This window comes from Ursus maritimus, unplaced genomic scaffold, assembly GCF_017311325.1.
Source record: "Ursus maritimus isolate PB19 unplaced genomic scaffold, ASM1731132v1 scaffold_15, whole genome shotgun sequence".
NCBI lineage: Eukaryota > Metazoa > Chordata > Mammalia > Carnivora > Ursidae > Ursus > Ursus maritimus.
Genome location: NW_024423897.1, coordinates 17,427,289 through 17,444,409, shown reverse-complemented (window position 1 = coordinate 17,444,409; position 17,121 = coordinate 17,427,289). Strand labels below are relative to the sequence as shown.

At 41.1% G+C, this 17,121-nt stretch overlaps 1 protein-coding gene across 3 annotated transcripts in view; it reads left to right on the top strand.

Annotated features, from left to right (window-relative positions):
* Positions 1-17,121, top strand: part of SGCD (sarcoglycan delta) — a 547,542-nt gene that overhangs the window by 341,790 nt on the left and 188,631 nt on the right. For all 3 annotated transcript variants that reach the window (XM_008692457.2, XM_008692456.2, XM_008692458.2), the window contains exon 3: positions 1,432-1,533. In XM_008692457.2, the coding sequence (XP_008690679.1) occupies positions 1,432-1,533 (102 nt within the window). The remainder of the gene's footprint in view (positions 1-1,431; positions 1,534-17,121) is intronic.

Sequence of the window (17,121 nt, the reverse complement as noted above, 5' to 3'; positions counted from 1 at the left end):
GGTGTTTATAATGGAAAGATTGTCCTGGATTATCCAGATGTGCCTGATGAAATTACTAGGGTCTTTAAAAGTGGAAGAGGGAGGTGGAAGACTCATCGTCAGAGTGATTAGACATGAGGTAGTTTCAACCAGTCATTGTGGACTTTGAAGATAAGAGAGGCCGCAAGCCCAGGAACATGGGCAGGCTTAAGAAGCTAGAAAAAGTCAAGAAATGGGTTCTCCCTTTGAACTTCCAGAAGGGAGTGCAGCAGTCCTGCTGGCACCTTGAATTTTGCCCTCTGAGCCCTGGGTCGAAATTACACAGACTTGTGACATGATACATTTGTTTTAGGCCATGGAGTTTGTGGTTATTTGTGATGGTAGCAATAGAATAGTAACATATTCCATTTCCTGGAATGTGTTCTTCCTAGGAAACAGAGCCTAAATCTCATCAAGCCTCTTGATCTAACTACCAACTTACAAGAAGTGTAGGGGACAGAAGAACACATTGTATGAAATGATGGGGATGTTCAGCCAAATGTAAACGCTGGGCAGGGCTATTAGAAAAATGACATGTTCTGTTCATCAGATAAAGGATGTATGTGGATCTGTGAGAGAGAACCGGACTGACTTAGGAGATTTTTAGAGATGACCTATTAGTTCATGTATCAACCAGTTGTAGTGGGGAACTTGATTCAAGGAAGCAAATCTAAGGAGAGAAAATAAAAATGAGTGAAATTTGAACATTGACTCAGGGTATTAGATGATATTAATGATTTTATTATTTTTTGTGATGGTGGTGGTGGTGATGGTATTATGGTTATATTTAACCAAATGAGGTGGGTGTGGTGGGTATAGCAGGTAACAATAGCCATAAATGGATCATTGTTGAAGACAAATGACAGTACACAGGTGTTTGCTATTTATCCTTTCTATTTTTGTATATATTTTAATATTTCCATAATAGAATATCAGTAAAAATGTCGGCAACTAATTTGACCTCTTGAATATTTTGTGAGCAAAACATACTGTGTCCAAAAACTGGACTCAACCAACAGACTGCCGCTTTGCAATTTTTGCACCAAGTTTTGGAAACTGGACCGTGTACTTTAGCCTGGGAAATTATGCTTTTAGCATTTTCCCCCTTACCTCCTGCCTCCATTCTGTCCACACTACCTAGCAAGAGGGCCCTCTCCATCTCTGCTAGTGAATGACTAGGGGGCATTACAAATTGCTTGGAATAGAATTTTCTCAGAATAAGTGAGCAAAGAGGGTGATATGCATAATTGCATTGAACAATACCTCCTAGTATTTTATTGGACACCCCCCTCATTCCCTCTCTCCAAAAAAAAAAAAAAAGGCAGTAACTTTGTTTCAATTTTTGAAAGCCTGAGGTTTTTTGAAATATTGGCTAATTGCATTTTCTATGTTATCTTTGTGCTTCTATTTCAGGATGGAATGGGAAATTTGAGAATCACAGACAAAGGTCTAAAACTAGAAGGAGACTCAGAATTCTTGCAACCTCTCTACGCCAAAGAAATCCAGTCCCGACCAGTAAGTACTGCCATAAGAAAAAGGAATGGTGGTTTCTCTGGAATCTAAATTGGGGGAAATTTATTGTCGGCCATCAGCTGACTATAGAGCCTCACGGGAGGGAATGATAATGTAGGTAGTAAGATATAATCAAATCTGAAGTCTTGAGCGTAATCATTGCTGTGGTACTGTATGCGACTGTGATGACCTCTCTGAGCCTTTTTCTATTCCTGCCAAAAGGAGGGTCATAACCTGTGTTAATGAACTGTTCTAGATTATGCTGCAAATACGCCAAGAAAGTAAATGTGGAGGTGCTTTAAGTATACTCTACAAATCCAAGAAAGTATTGCTATCTTTTTTAATTATCAAGTGCTTTCAATGCTGTCTTTGGAAACAGAGAACTGAAGAGCTAGAATTTTGTTTTTCATTAAGAATTTGGATGGTGTAGCCGAGGTTGGTTAGAATCACTTCCGTGTATCAACAACTCTGCTCTGAAATGGTAGTTAAATAATCAGTCCAGCACGTGTGCTCTGTTCCGTGGACTTTGTTGCTTTGTATGCATTATCGTTACCTAATTTAATCCACACGTCAGTCCATAGGCTTGGCAATTATTGTTGCCTCAATTTTACAGATTAAAGAATTGAGGCTTAGAGAAGTGCTGTGTGCAGAGCCACATACTTATGAAGTAGTAGAGCAAGAACTTCAATGCAGGAAATCCAGTGCTAAAGCTTTTCTGTTAACCACAGTCCGCTGCCTAACCTTTTACTCTCATTCTTTGTTTTTGCCATGATAGAAGTGATTTCTAGATATTTTGCTTTTATTAGCCAATATTATCCAAATTAATTTTTGGTTTTGAGTGTTTTTTTTCAGTTGTTTCTTTGGCATTGTTTGGTCTTTTTGTTGGTGGAGTGGTGGGATTTGCTGGTCGAGAAGGATTATTAATGCCGTTTCTCTTCCTGGGATTGGTTCATGTCCACGTGCAAGCAAAAAGTAGTGTGAACAGGTCCCTAAATCGTTATTTGCATAAGTGTGCATTGATGAGCATAGTTAATGAAACTCAGCAACTTGATGCAGTGGATGATTTTATCTGAATGCTATCTAAACTACTGAGTTCTATGAACTAGGTGCAACTACTGAATTGCCAATATGTTCACTTCCTTGTGTGCCTAGTAAAAGGGAGGGAGCCATGATGTAAAAATGATCAAAAAGAGCAAATCAGTTAGTGATTATAAAATTTACCCGGAACTCATCACACACTGGGTTAGGCACTAAAGTACCGAAAGTGCTATAAATGTATCCATCACCTTGACGAAATCATATCCTAGAAGGAATCATGGGATAAAGCTATAATAAAGAGAGTCAAGTGATGAATCTATGTTGCACAAAAATGGAGATAGTCAATTTCAAGCATTTAAGAAATCACTCTTATAATCATCGCTGTGATCTATGTGTCTCCCAACCTGGCAAGTTGGTTAAATTATCTTTCGAGTTATTAGTTGTACCTTAGATTAATATTATCTGTATTAAACTTATTTTGAGTATTGTTGACACAATGTTATATTAGTTTCAGGTGTACAACATAGTGATTAAACAAGTTGATACATTATGTTATGCTCACCTCAAGTATAGCTACTATTCATCACCATAAAACATTATTATAATATCATTGGCTATATTACTTATGCTGTGCCTTTTATTCTTGTGATTTATTCATTCCAGAACTAGAAGCCTATACCTCCCTCTCCCCTTCACTCATCTCCCCATCCCTAACTCACCTCCCCTGCGGCAAACAGAACTTGTTCTCTGTATTTATAGGTCCAATTTGGCTTTTTGTTAGTTTGTTTATTCATTTGTTTTTTCACATTCCACATGTAAGTGAAATCATACGGTATTTGTCTTTCTCATCTAAGTTCACTTAGCATAATATCCTCTAAGTCCATCCATGTTGTCGCAAATGGCACGATCTCATTCTTTTTCTGGCTGCATAATATTCCTGTGTGTGTGTGTGTGTGTGTGTGTGTGTGTGTGTGTGTGTGTGCTGGAAGTAATGCAATGGCTGAACCATTTTACATTTCCACCAGCAATGTACAAGAGAGTTCCAATTTCTTCATATCCTGGTCAATGTTTGTTATTTTTTGCCCCCCCCCCCTTTTTTTTTTTTTTTGGTAAAGGGCTAAATAGCAAATATTTTAGACTTTTAATTATTTTTTCTTTTCTACAATTCTTGAAAAATGTAAAAAAAATGTTCTTGAGGGCCACCAAAAAATGGGCTTCAGGCTGTAGTTTGCCAAGCTTCTAACCTATATTAGTGATTTTTCTCTAAACATACAGATGATCTGGGTAAACTGCATGTGATACAAGGGAGTAGATTTTAAGGTCATGGGTAGAATAGTTGATATGTTACCTAAAATACCCTGAGAGAGGTCTCCTTGGTGTAGAGTTAGAGTCCTTAAAGAAATTGGAATAAATTAATAAAGACATACAGACATACATACAAGTTTTTAATTTTTTAAAAAAATGAACAAGAAAATTTTAAAGGAATTGAGAGGGGCACCTGGGTGGCTCAGTTGCCTCAGCTTAAGCGTCTGCCTTCATCTCAGGTCATGATCTCAGTGTCCTGGGATCGAGCCCCACATCAGGCTCCCTGCTCAGTGGGGCATCTGCTTCTCCCTCTCCCTCTCTTGTCCCCCCTGCTTTTGCTTTCTTTTGCTCTGTCTCCCACACTCTGTCAAATAAATAAATAAATAAAATCTTAAAAAAAAAGGAATTGAGGAATGTGTTTAGAAGACTTGAAAGGGGATACAGGGTACATGCAGGAATTGAACTTTTTGCAAATATTCAGACAGTGTATCTGAAAATTAATGGCCATCTGACCCCATCTCAAAGATACTCTTGGCTGAAAGCTTAAAAAGTAATGATAATCTCAAAAAGCTTATTCTAGGGGCCCCTAGGTGGCTCAGTCAGTTAAGCATCTGCCTTTGGCTCAGGTCATATCCCAGCGTCCTGGGATCGAGCCCCGAGTCATGCTCCCTGCTCAGCTGGGGAGTCTGCTTCTCCCTTGCCTCTCCCACCACTCATGGGCTCGAGTGCTGTCTCTGTCTCTCTCTCTCTCTCTCAAATGAGTTTTAAGAAAAGCTTATTTTAATCTTGAAAAATCAGTTAAACTTGGTGCTTTCACATCACCATTTAAAGATAATAAAGTGTCAGAATTTTCTGTTTTTCATTTTTCTTAAGAAAGTATTTTCCTTCCAAAAAATAAATAGTAAATAAAGCTCTTTTAGCTTAAATGTTTTTGACAACAAAGTAAGTATCTTCTCCCTGAAGGAAAAAAGAAGACAAATGCGTATACAGTAAAATCCACCAGTAAGCCCCACCAGCTCTCATTGAAACAGCGCCCATATCCGTCCTCTTGCCGTCTCCCCTTCTCCATCCCACGCCACCAGCCAGCTCCAGCCAGCACCCTCTCTCACCTGCACCACCGTGATAGCCTCCTCCCTCTCCACTACCTTTCTCTCGTAACCTCATAATCCAAATCGTAGCCAAAGTAGGCTTTTCAAAATGTCAAGTGTCTCCACCCTTTACAAAGGAGTTTCTGTTCACCTCCCATTGCACCTGGGATAAACTCCTACCTCCTCACTAAGGCCTGTACAATTCTCTTCTAGATGTTTTTCATGGAGGGCTCCTTGTGGTCATCCTGTTCTCAGTTTAAATGTTGCCATTCCAGAAAGACCTTCCTCATTTAGCACAACAGCCATCTATAAAACATCACCCGGTTTGTTGGGGTTTTTTTGCCTTGTAACTGTCATCATTTGACATTCTTGTTTGCTCAAGAATAGAAATGGGCAGAGCAGGAAATTGTGCAGATTTTCCCTAGTATATTCCCGAGCCCTGCTGCTGTGTGTAGCACACAGTATGTGCTCGGTAGATACTTGTGAAATTGAATAATAAATCATTAAAATAAAATATCACTTAACTCTATCTTGCAGGGCCAAGCATGGTTAACAGGTCAGTATACTTTTTTAGGCATTTCCCACCAGAATATTTTTTAAATAAAACCATACTTTGCAGACTCTTCTGTACCTTTTCTCCTCCAAGTAATATATTGACAGTAAATTTTCTGTGTCTAAATAATATTTAAGAGCTTTAGTGAGGCATAATTGACATAGACCACCTCTGGGAGGCTCTTCTCAGAAGAAGGACCTGCAGTATCATTTCCCTGTGGATCACAGCTGCCTTTCTTTCTTTTTCCCACCAAAAAGAGATTAGTGCCCAGTTGAACAAGATTACTCAGCCCCTCTGAGCGAGGATAACTAACGAAGGAATGCTTCATTCTGCTTTTGTGTTTCATTGATCCGAGAGGAATTGGGATTGGTGAAGCAATCCACACAATGTTCAATACTGTGTCAGATTTCATTATTGAAGTTTGCAATCCTGTAAAGTCACTACAAACTGATTAGTGAGATAGCAATCACTTTGGAAGATAAATTAATGAGAAAATGTTCATCACTACAAAAACTTCCAACTGGGAATTGAACGAAAGTCCTAGGCTGTGCTGGCTTTAGCCACATGGATGCCTAGCTTCTCCAAGTCTCGTGCGGCTCAGAAAATAGATTGAAAAGGACACACGCTAAATTAACTCTTCTACCATGACATCCAAAGACCAGCCTGTCTCTAGAAATACTACTTGAATGCATTTAGCACAGAACGTTGTAAAGTTAGGGGATTTATTGCCAAAAAACCCTCTGTGTTTAAATCCCCATTTCAGTGTGAAAGGCATCTTTTTAATTGCCAAATACAACTACAAAATTTGGGGAAGAGCTACTAGTAGATAAGTTGAATGAATGAATACTGAGGAGACCTTTAACCACAAAGTTATCATTGTGAACAAAGGTGGTGAATCCCTACTTTGGAGCAACTGCTTACCTTACTTTCCACGTCGCTGCAACTAGATGGTGTTTTTATGTGACCTAATGTGAAGTGACAAGGGAAGGGCAATGAGCATTTCTTGGGCAGCTCCTGCGGGCAGCTACGCTGGGCAAGCCGTGCCAGGCCTACAGCGGCGGGAGAGCTGCCCAGAGGATTTATTTCTATACTCACGTCACACTCTACTTGGGGTGCGTACGGGGGTCCTAGCCCATTGCTGTCTGGAATTTAGAAGTTTAGGAGAGGAGGAGTAGAAACAGAAGTTGGAGGAGGGATTAAAAACAAAGAAAGAACTTACTTTAAAAGAATCAAGTAGAAAATTATTGTATAAGACCTGAGATTGGTATGTCTTTTACATTTCCTTATCCTATAGGAACTCACATATTTTAAGATGTCCTCACTCCCTAAAGCCTGTGTTATCGCTACGGTGTTATAGCTAAGCGGGTTTGTAGCAGTTGCTGTCCATGAGGCTATCGCGCGACGGTTAAAGCCACGTGCTGTACTGTTGAACTCAAGATGGCAGCACGTGCTACCGTTTGACTGATGAGTGATCCTTGAGCAGTTGCTGAACTTGGCAAATCCTTGTTTCCTTGCCTGTAACATTGATAATAATACCTACATCATGGCAGGTGTCAGTAAGATAATGTTTGTAAAGTGTTCAATACAGAACTTGACATGAAGGGAGTGTCCCCGAAATGGTAACTCCCGCTCTTACCCTCTTCTCACAAGGATGATGACAGTGACCGTGACCATGACAATGACAGGAATTTTCACCATCACCGTCGTCATCAAGTGGCCCACATCTCACCTGATGTTTGACCTTGCTCCGGACCAGATGGTCTTTCCTCCTCTTCTCAAATGTCATCTTAATGACTGACTCAGCGTCCTCCCAGGGAACCCATTTCATATTAAATAGCTTTTAGCTTTCAATTTTTCTTTCACTGAGTTACACTCTTCCAATGTTCAACTCACTTTTTCCTCATTCTTCTGCTTAAAATGTTTTATTACTGGCACAGTCTTTATTTTTTCATTTTCCAATCTTTCTGAAAAAAAATAGTTTTATAGTACATGTCAAGCACATTAAAAATGCTTATATACTTTGATCCAGTAACGACATTTCCACAGATTTTCAATCAAGAAAGAGCCAAACGTAGTAAAATATTTCAAAATGAAAACACACACACCTGCCAGAGTAAGGGCCGGTTCATATGAAAGTCTGAATTCCACATATAAAATGGGGTTTGAGGGTATCCAAGTTATGAAAGTTAAGAAACTCCTGTATTCTCCTTGAAAGTCTGAGCTGGTCATCCTCACTGAGCATTTTTGCATTTGCATCTGCCATCTCTTGTTGTATGGAAGGATGAGTTTTTTAAATTCCATTTTTTATTTTAGTGTGATGTGAGTTAAGATTTATTCCACCAGCCTGAATTACCAAGACATATGCAGGCTGGAAGTTGAAAGCCCCTAAGATGTCAGTTAGACCAATCACTTCATTTAATGGATAGGGGCCCAAAGGCTCAGGAAGGAGGAAGGACTTACCCAAGTTCTACCAAGTAAAAGAACGAAAATCCAGAATTACAGTCCTCTTCCATAGCAACACACTGTATGGTAAATGATTTTCTCATGACATAGTTTGGTACAGTAAGTTGAGTTATGTGTGGCCATTTCCCTCTCCTGAGGAGTAACTTCCTGGAAGGAATGTTAAGTTCCTGAGGGAATTCAGAAGGACTCAAAAAAGGAAACTGGAAACAGCAGTGGATAATGCAACAAAAGCAAGCTTAATTATGCCTGATCTAGTCACTGAGAGGATACTCTGTACTTCAGAAATTTACTGTGAGGGTTAAATGAAGTAACTTCAGTGACTCACTTTATAAGCTATTAAGTGAGCTCTTGGTATGAAAACTTATGACAGAAGTTGCAAACTGAATGCATCCCAAGATACAATTTACTTGCCTGACACAGTGTTTTTCTTTTAATATGAATTTTTTCTAATATTCAAATATCTGAAGATTTCACATTTAAAAAAAAATCTATGCTTTCTGACTCTCATAAAAAATTAAAAAACAAATTGAAAAAAAACAGAAAATCTGGAGAATGGTTTGATATTTCTAGGGGCTGGAGCTGAGTAGATGCTGCCTCCTTTAGATGGGCATTTGTCCTCCGCTTGGTCACAGTCTCCACCAGGCACTATCGTCTCATACCCAGACTTAAGTCATTTATATGATGGGTCCCTGCCACCCCTGATTTATGAAGTTGAGAATATGTGTATTTTGTCATGCAGGTATTCAGAAATTAGGTTGGCTTCTTAAGATTCCTAATCCCTCATGGTCACTTATGACTCACTTCACTTTGCGTTTTGTTTCTTTCTTTTTTGCCCCAGTTCCTTCTAGTGGTCTGGCTCCTCTGGGTTTTGAAATGATGGTGTGCAAGCTCAGCAGCAGGGCATAGCAGCGTGAGAGCTTCCGGAGGCTGAGACTCTGGCCCATTGCAGCCATTCCCTTTCCAGAGTATTCTAGAACATGCCTTCTTCTTGTCTTGCGTCTCTAACCACTACAGAGCATGACTGGGGAGGAAGCAGACTGAGACAAGAACGTTGAAAATTTGGGTTCAGCATTCTTGGCATGAGACCAAAAAAAAAAAAAAAGTGATGTGGGAGGGCAGACAAGTACAAGCTTTGTCTGAGGAGGCTCCATTGACAGTTAGTGGCGATGAGAGGAGCTGTGTCTCTGGTTAGTTTAGAAGCCAAACGAAGGCTGCGGTGGCTTCTCCCCAGTAAGCAAAACAGCTTCAACTCCCAGCTGAACATATTGCACATAAAACAGTGTGTTCCATGCCGCTTGCATGGAACATCAGCATCTTGCTGTCTTTAATTAAGAAGTTAACTGGACCATGAAGTATTGCCCGAGTAAATAAAAGTGATTTGTACTAAGTCGGAAGGGTACATACGGCATCTTTGCATTTCGTTGTTCACACATCAATTATGGAGATTATTAAAAAATGGAAGGGTCATCTAGAAGCCCATCTGCCCGGTGAAGCTGATTGCCATTCCTGAAATGTATCTATCTTTTTGTATATTGTAATTTATCATGGACAATCACGTGAACCAGCTGCTTACTCTTTTTTTTTTTTTTTTTTTTTTTAAACCCGACAAACAATCTTGGCTAGACCGATGCTTCATACTATGGCTGGTTTGTTTGTTTTTCCTGGGAAACAGACATCGTGGTCGGGACGCTTTTGCCTGCTGCAGAATTAACATGGGCCGATAGGGGTTTTGTTCTTCCTTTGATTCGGGAGAAATTGACCGAGTGTACTTCTCCTAAGTGAGGGTCATGCTGGAAATGGAAGAGTTACTGAGGGCTTTGGTCAGATCTCACTTAGAGCTGTAACAGCCAGGGTTTTTTTTGTTTTTGTTTTTGGTTTTTTTTAAAGATTTTATTTATTTATTTGACAGAGACAGACAGCCAGCGAGAGAGAGAGAGAACACAAGCAGGGAGGGTGGGAGAGGAAGAAGCAGGCTCCTAGCGGAGGAGCCTGATGTGGGGCTCGATCCCAGAACGCTGGGATCACGCCCTGAGCCGAAGGCAGACGTTTAACGACTGTGCCACCCAGGCGCCCCTGTAACAGCCAGTTTTGATAGAAGTGGTTCCGAACTTCCCATGAAGCTGAGGACGGACGTCTGGTTGTCTGATGGGAGGGCCATGGGTCAGGGAGGCAGCCCCACGTTCTTCCTTTGCCTGTTGTGGTCCCCGCAGGTCCACCATTCAGATCTCATTTCTTCGAAGACGCAGAAATGTGTATTCATGCCAAGCCCCTGCTGCAAATACTCCGTGCACATACGTGCTTCCACGAGGATTTGAGGTAGCTTTTAAGAACTATTTACTGTCATATAGTAACCACAGGTATGGTGGGTTAAGGTCAGGAAAAATATAAATTAGAATAAAAGGCAGAGGTGGGGACAGTGTGATGGAGCACAGGAGACAAGCTGGAGTGTCGCTGTAGTTGCTCTTGCTAAGCCCAGAGTTTGATTATGAAGTTTCCAAACAGCAACACAGCCTGTTGGGTGAAACCTTCTATGTTTACCCTCCAGAGATGATGCAATGTCCTGGATGGGGAGGAGAGTTAAGGCTGGCCGTTCAGTGTTCGAGAACGTACACTAGATTCAAAGTTAAGGTATCTGGATTTTCTTCTTATTGTCCTGCTGATCAGCAGTGAACCCTTAGCAAGTCATTCCTCTTCTCCCTCAATTTCTTCCTCTGAACTAAAAAGGTAGGACTTGATCATCAGTTTTCTACAACTTTTTTTTTTTTTTAAATCATGGAATCTTTTTTAAGCCAAATTTATCTGTGATGCCAAAATCCAGACGAGATGGAAGCTCAGCTGCTGTGTCTGGGGCAGGGCCGAGGGCTGCAACCTGTTGTCCCACCCACCCAGTCTCCCTGTCACCAGCCCCGGGGTGGAGGGGGGTGCGGGGTTCCACACACCACAGTCTGAGAACTGCCAGACTGGATGAAAACCTAGCCTTTACTTCATCTAGGTCTCTGTTCAGATGGCACTTTCTCATGGATACCTTCCTTGACCATTCCATCAAAAATAAATCCCTGACCTAGTAGCTTTATTTTCCTTCATTTTTTTACCCTATGAACTACACAGGTGTATTTATTTCTATTATATGTATTCTATTATATAACTACACATTTACCCATTTGCTTCCCCTGTTACTATATAATTTCCATGATGGCAGGGACACAGAAAGGTAGTTACTAAGTGATGTTAGGAGCAGGCTCTGAGGGGCGCTTGGGTTGCTCAGTCAGTTAAGCATCTGCCTTCATCTCAGGTCATGATCCTGGGGTCCTGGGATCGAGCCCCACGGTGGGCTCCCTGCTCAGCGGGGAGCCTGCTTCCCCCCTTCCTTCTGCCTGCTGCTCCCCCTGCTTTTGGGAATTTTCTCTCTCTGTCAAATAAATGAATAAAATCTGAAAGAAAGAAAGAAAGAAAGAAAGAAAGAAAGAAAGAAAGAAAGAAAGAAAGAAAGAAAGAAAGAAAAGAAAGAAAGCAAGCAAGCTGGCTCCAAAGCACCAACTTCCTGGAATCATATCCTGACTCTTAAGCAAATTTCTTGACCTTTTCTGTGCTCACTTCCTCATTTTTAAAATGGGCATCATAATAGCACTACCTCATAAGCTTATTACAGGATCAGAAGAGTTCATTCATTTTACATAATTATGTAATTTGACCACTTACAGGGCAGTGCTTGAGTGTAGAGCACTATAGGAAACTTCAACATTATTATTATTAGCTTTGTTTACCACTGCACCCCTGTTTCTAGACTAGTGCATGTCATTGGTAAAGCATATCGTGTGTGAGTGTGTATGTGTATATGTGTGTATGTTTAAATAAATGAATGAATGTTCTCATAGGATACTTCTGGCTCAAAGATTCTACGAAAGCTTCTTATCTCGGGTAGAGAGACAAAGACAAATTCTCTTCTTTAGGACCTTCTAGATTGATTATTGGTACCTGGCACACACCACGAATTCTATTATGTCGAAGGGGACATGAACCCCTATGTGGCATGAGGCCGTGGGGAAGTGGGACAGACTAAGTGGAAGAAATAAAAGTGGTATGAAAGGTACTAAAAGCCCGTCTTCCCCTACTTTGCCGTTTGGCTCAGCTGTAAGTCTTGATTCATGCCATCCGCGGCCTAATGAAAGCTCCCAAGAGTGGAGCTGTGTATTACAGACAGGAAAGTATAAGAAAATCAAGTTAGCACTTCCAGCCCCTCACATCCTTGAGCTTCTCTTTGTCATCACTGGGGCATATCAGCATCCTCCAACTCCGGGTTGCAGGCGCATCCCAGCTGCCTGTAGTGACGNCTTGCTTATCTCCTAAAGAACACTGAAGAGGCAGAAGTGCACACCAGAGTCTACTGTGGTTTGGTTTATGTCCCCTGAATGGTAGAAAGATTCCTCCTTCAGTTAGGTGGCACCTCACAGCCAATGATACCTGCTGACTGTCTGGGGAGTGTAATGGAGAGAGAAGCCAACTTTAAGGAAGAAGGATGTTTGAATACATTCTTAAAAGTTGTATTGTTCTTCACTCCTAAAGGGCTGGCAAAAATATCACGTTAAAAAAACATTGCTTCAATCAAAACACGCTCCTCTCCTGGCAACTTTTATCATACCCAGGAGTTTATAATTGCTGTGGGTGTGTTGCGGCATTAGTTTTAATTTTTAAGAACTTGTTCATTTGTCAAAAAACAGTGATAATTTTTCAGGAGATGTAGTTTCAGAGGCTGAAAAAAAGAACCACTTCTTTGCCATATGAATTTATAAGCAAATACTTAAGTCTTACTTTGATTTCGTGGTCCCCATCAGCACGTGAGTGTAGCCTTTTGATGCAGTGCCCTGTAAATTACCACCGGTGATGTTTTAAATGGCAGTTGCCTAAATTATGAGTGTGGGACTTTCCATTTCCGTGTTTTTATCAGCAGTGATTCTGCCTGTAGGCAAATACCAAATGGTCCGTGAAATAAATGAGGCTTTTAAGACTAATAAATATCTTGCAGATGTACTTGTTGCATTTTGGACAGAGAGGGAGAGGTAGCCTGGTTAAAAACCCACCGTGCTGAAAGAATGAGACAAGCAGACTACTCTGTTTCCCCCTTGCTGTGTGTGGTGAAGGTAGATTTCTCTACCTAGGAAGCCACAGCTCTCATTTTGGAACGTCAAGAGCTGGAGAAACAAAAATTGGCATCTCTCTACAGTAATAGATAAGTACAGATGGTCCGGTAATTGCAGTTTTCCAATTTCAAACTGTGTAGATTGGTTTTAGCACTTGGTTAAGGCTCAGGCAGTTATGTTAAGAAATATGAGAGGAATGATAGGAGAAGATGAATTATCCTTGACTAGCGCCCCATTAAGAGATGAGAAATGCATGAGTACTCATATCATTGGATGGATATAGAGTTTCCATGTTTGTTTCTCACTTCACTTGTTAACCAGAGTTTTTCATTCCTTAGCCTTCTCGATAATTTTTGGCTGGTCTTCCCATGGGAGTTTCCTGAAAGGTGGAATTCATCCCATGCCGTTGACTGCTGCCACGAAGAGTTCACTGAATCACCAGATGTTTCTTTCATCACGTCTTAGCAGCACTCGGGTTAGGGAGATACAGGAAGAAGTTTCACAAAAAGAAAACCAAATTTGATGACATTACAACAGAGTTGATATAAAAAGATGGCCAGAGGCAACGCAGTTGTGGTTTGTGCAAGGTAACTCCCCGCTGTCCGTGGGTGATGGTGTGGGAACTGTTTCTCTCAGGGTTTCTACCACCACAGCTGGCCACAGGGCTCATGATCTTGTGGGTTCCAGTGTTGTTGATTATCTGGCAAGTTGACATGATTTTGATTTTTAAGGTTGGCTCACATGGCAAAAAGGGCATCTATTTAAAAATCACCCCTGAAATGGCTTTGCATCACTACAGAGTATAGTTTCCATGTGTCCAACCTTGTACAGTAAGCGTAAGGCCAGGAAAACCACTGAGGTTAGGCTGATCGGAGCAGTGAAAGACTCTGCAGATGTCTGGACTGTTGTATCCAGGTACTAACAAATTGCTACCAGGAGATGGGGAGTGGTTAGAAAATTTTAAAGCATTGCTGAGTGCCCACAGGGTTTTGCTGTGTTCTTTTAATATTGAATATGTATAACTTTAATACATATTAAAAGATTGTGCTGTTTTGGAGATTCAGTGAACTAATACGTGCAGAATCACCTAGCAGAGAGCCCCGCCCATAGTAATTGCTCCTAAATGTGTGTTGAATTTGAATATAAATAATATGTGATTAGGCCCTCCTGTTGTAAAAGCTAATGGCCACAGTTCTCATGTAAAATTTTTCTCGTTTATTCCTTACAATAACCTTAGAAGGAATCTATCATTTTGATCTTCTCTTTAGAGATGAGCAAATACAAAGGTCAAGGGAGAATACACCCCTAACCTTCCAGCCCATGTTGCGTGAACATGCATATTCTCAACTGTGAAGCATATTATCTTGGGATGGTAAGGAGTACTCAGATGTTGGCCTATGCTGTTTGCCTGACCTCCTTTCCCTGCCACCCTTGAAAACAGGCAAGAACCTTGCCAGTTTCACGAAAGGAGAGCATCTTCTTTTTCCTTCTGTGGTCAATTGCTGTTTCTCTGGCCATTCCTTAGATGGCCTCTGTTCTATGGCCTCTGTTCTATGGGTCTGTGTCATACAATCACAGCTACCTCTGCCGTTCAAACCCATTCAAACCCCCAGTCTCCCACTACACCATCACTCTTTTATGGTCATGCCTTCTGTTAGAATGGTATTACAGGGGGTGCCTGGGTGGCTCAGTGGGTTAAGCAACTGCCTTCGGCTGGAGTCCTGATCCAGGAGTCCCAGGATCGAGTCCTGTGTCGGCTCCCTGCTCAGCAGGGAGTCTGCTTCTCCCTCTTGCCCTCCCCTCTCTCATACTCTCTCTCTCTCTTCTCTCTCTCTCAAATATATAAATAAAATCTTAAAAAAAAAAGAAGAATGGTATTTCAGCATTTATTTAGAAATAACCAAGGATCCATGTGCTGATTAGGTCTGACTCTGGGAAAATGCCCATGATGGTCCCAATATCTTCAGTTCTATAGCTGTGATTTTGTCCAGAACCTTAGACTGCAAGTTACTGGTTTCTCATTCTGAACCCATCAAGGTGAAACAAATATAAAGTTACAAAGATCTATAGACGTTCCAAATTTCCTAAGATCTGGCCTTTGTTAACTCTGGTTCCCTATCTGAAACTACAGAACACAGAAAATATGAGTGACTATTTTATCAATTCTTCCAATTCTTCAAATAGCCTGTAGCATCCTAGATTCATAGGAGAGAAGCTCATTTATTATATATAATAGATGTCTTAGGGCATTAGGACTTAATTACCTCTGGGAACCCCTTTGGAGAAAGGATTCTGTCATCTTCATTCTAAATTCAACTTCTCTTACAAGTTCTTCAAATATAATAAGTACAAGATCCCACTACCGTTCTTATTCCTTGAACTGTCTCTTCATTTCTTATCAACCCAAACGGACATATTTGCCATAGTACTCCTACAGTGCCATGAGTGTTTTGGGACAAAATTTTCCTCTTCTTGTAGGTTGAACACTTTTCTTTCATCTCCTTCAGGTCTTATGGTGGGTGTGGATGTCAGTCAGTGTAACACTTTTAATTTATATATTTTCTTGGTCTAGTAGTCATTAATGACAGCCTAGAGAATAACCGAATGTCTCCCTAATCATTGGTATAATTTGTAATTAAATGCAGACACTCTATTTGGACACCATCTACATGTCCATCATTCTGGGTTGTTTTTTACAGTGAAAGTTCACATGATGAACTTGTCTGGTCCGACCCCCTCCCTCCGGCCATCTGGTGTGCCCCGCACTATCCGGGCAGTGTATACACTTGGAACTCTTGACTGTGCTATGGGTTCTCAGCTTGGTGTACCCAGCCTTTCTCTGTGTTGTCTTACTCTCGCACTGCTTGCCCTGGCCCAGTCTCTACTCCATTCCTGAACCTGATCTTGGCCTTCCTCACTTCTAAATCATCCTTCCATTGTGGCCTTGCCCTAAGCTGGTTCGTTACACTCAGTTCTGCTTCTCCAACTTTAATATGTTGTCCCTTGACTGTGGTGGGGTGAGTTCTCCCTATTTGATTCCGTAGGCTTCAGCCATCCTGGATTATCATCCTCCCTGGTCTCCTCTAGTCCCTGTGTGGAAATACTCTCTCTGGATATCTCTGTCCCATTGGAAGCCTGAAAACAGGGTGATTGTGAAGGCAAGAGAGCACAGTAGCAAACCATATGTGATTTAGAGTCCGACTCAAACTGGGTTTGAAGCTTGGCTCTGCTGCTCACTACTTTGTAACTTGGGCCATATTACTTGATGTCTCAAACTTCAGTTTCTCTCTCCATAATATGGAGTAACTACAGTACCATACCGTTGTCTTGAAAATTAAATGAGAAGACAGATGGGGTGCCTAGAGCTGTGGCTGGCACTTAACCCCTGTAGATAGGCACTATTATAATTAAAAGCTTCATGGTAGAAGAAAACCCAGAGACAGGTCTTGAAGGATGGGTAGTTTGGGCACCACTGTGTCATTGAAAATATAAATAAGGTTCCTTATATTCATCTCCATTTACTAATTCCTCTTACAGTGGTCAGATGACTGGTTTTGAATCCTACCAAAATTGCACCCTCTGAGCTGGAGCAAATGGAAAGGGAAATCTCTCTCTCCCAGAAGCCAGAAGCCATTTCCCATGAGGTGTCTGTCCAAACCCTACAGGCAAATGCTGCTATGTTGGTTTCATCAGAGGCCGTTCAGAATATTACACACCAATGTTAGCCTTAAAGAATGATACCGGGGCTCCTCCTGGTTCACGGGGTGTACCCACAAGGAAAAATAGAAACAAAAGCAAAGGTAGGTAGCCCCACTTGGCACAGCTGATTGACTTTAATAGGTCCTGATTATGCTGTTCATATTCCATGAAATTAAAAAGCTTACAAATGTTATGAGCCATTACCCTTCCATTTAAGGGAGCTTATGACATGTTAGCAACATTTAATGAAATTCTTTTCAAAATGCCATCGGCAGACTCACTAAGATTCCATGTTGAAATTCAACTT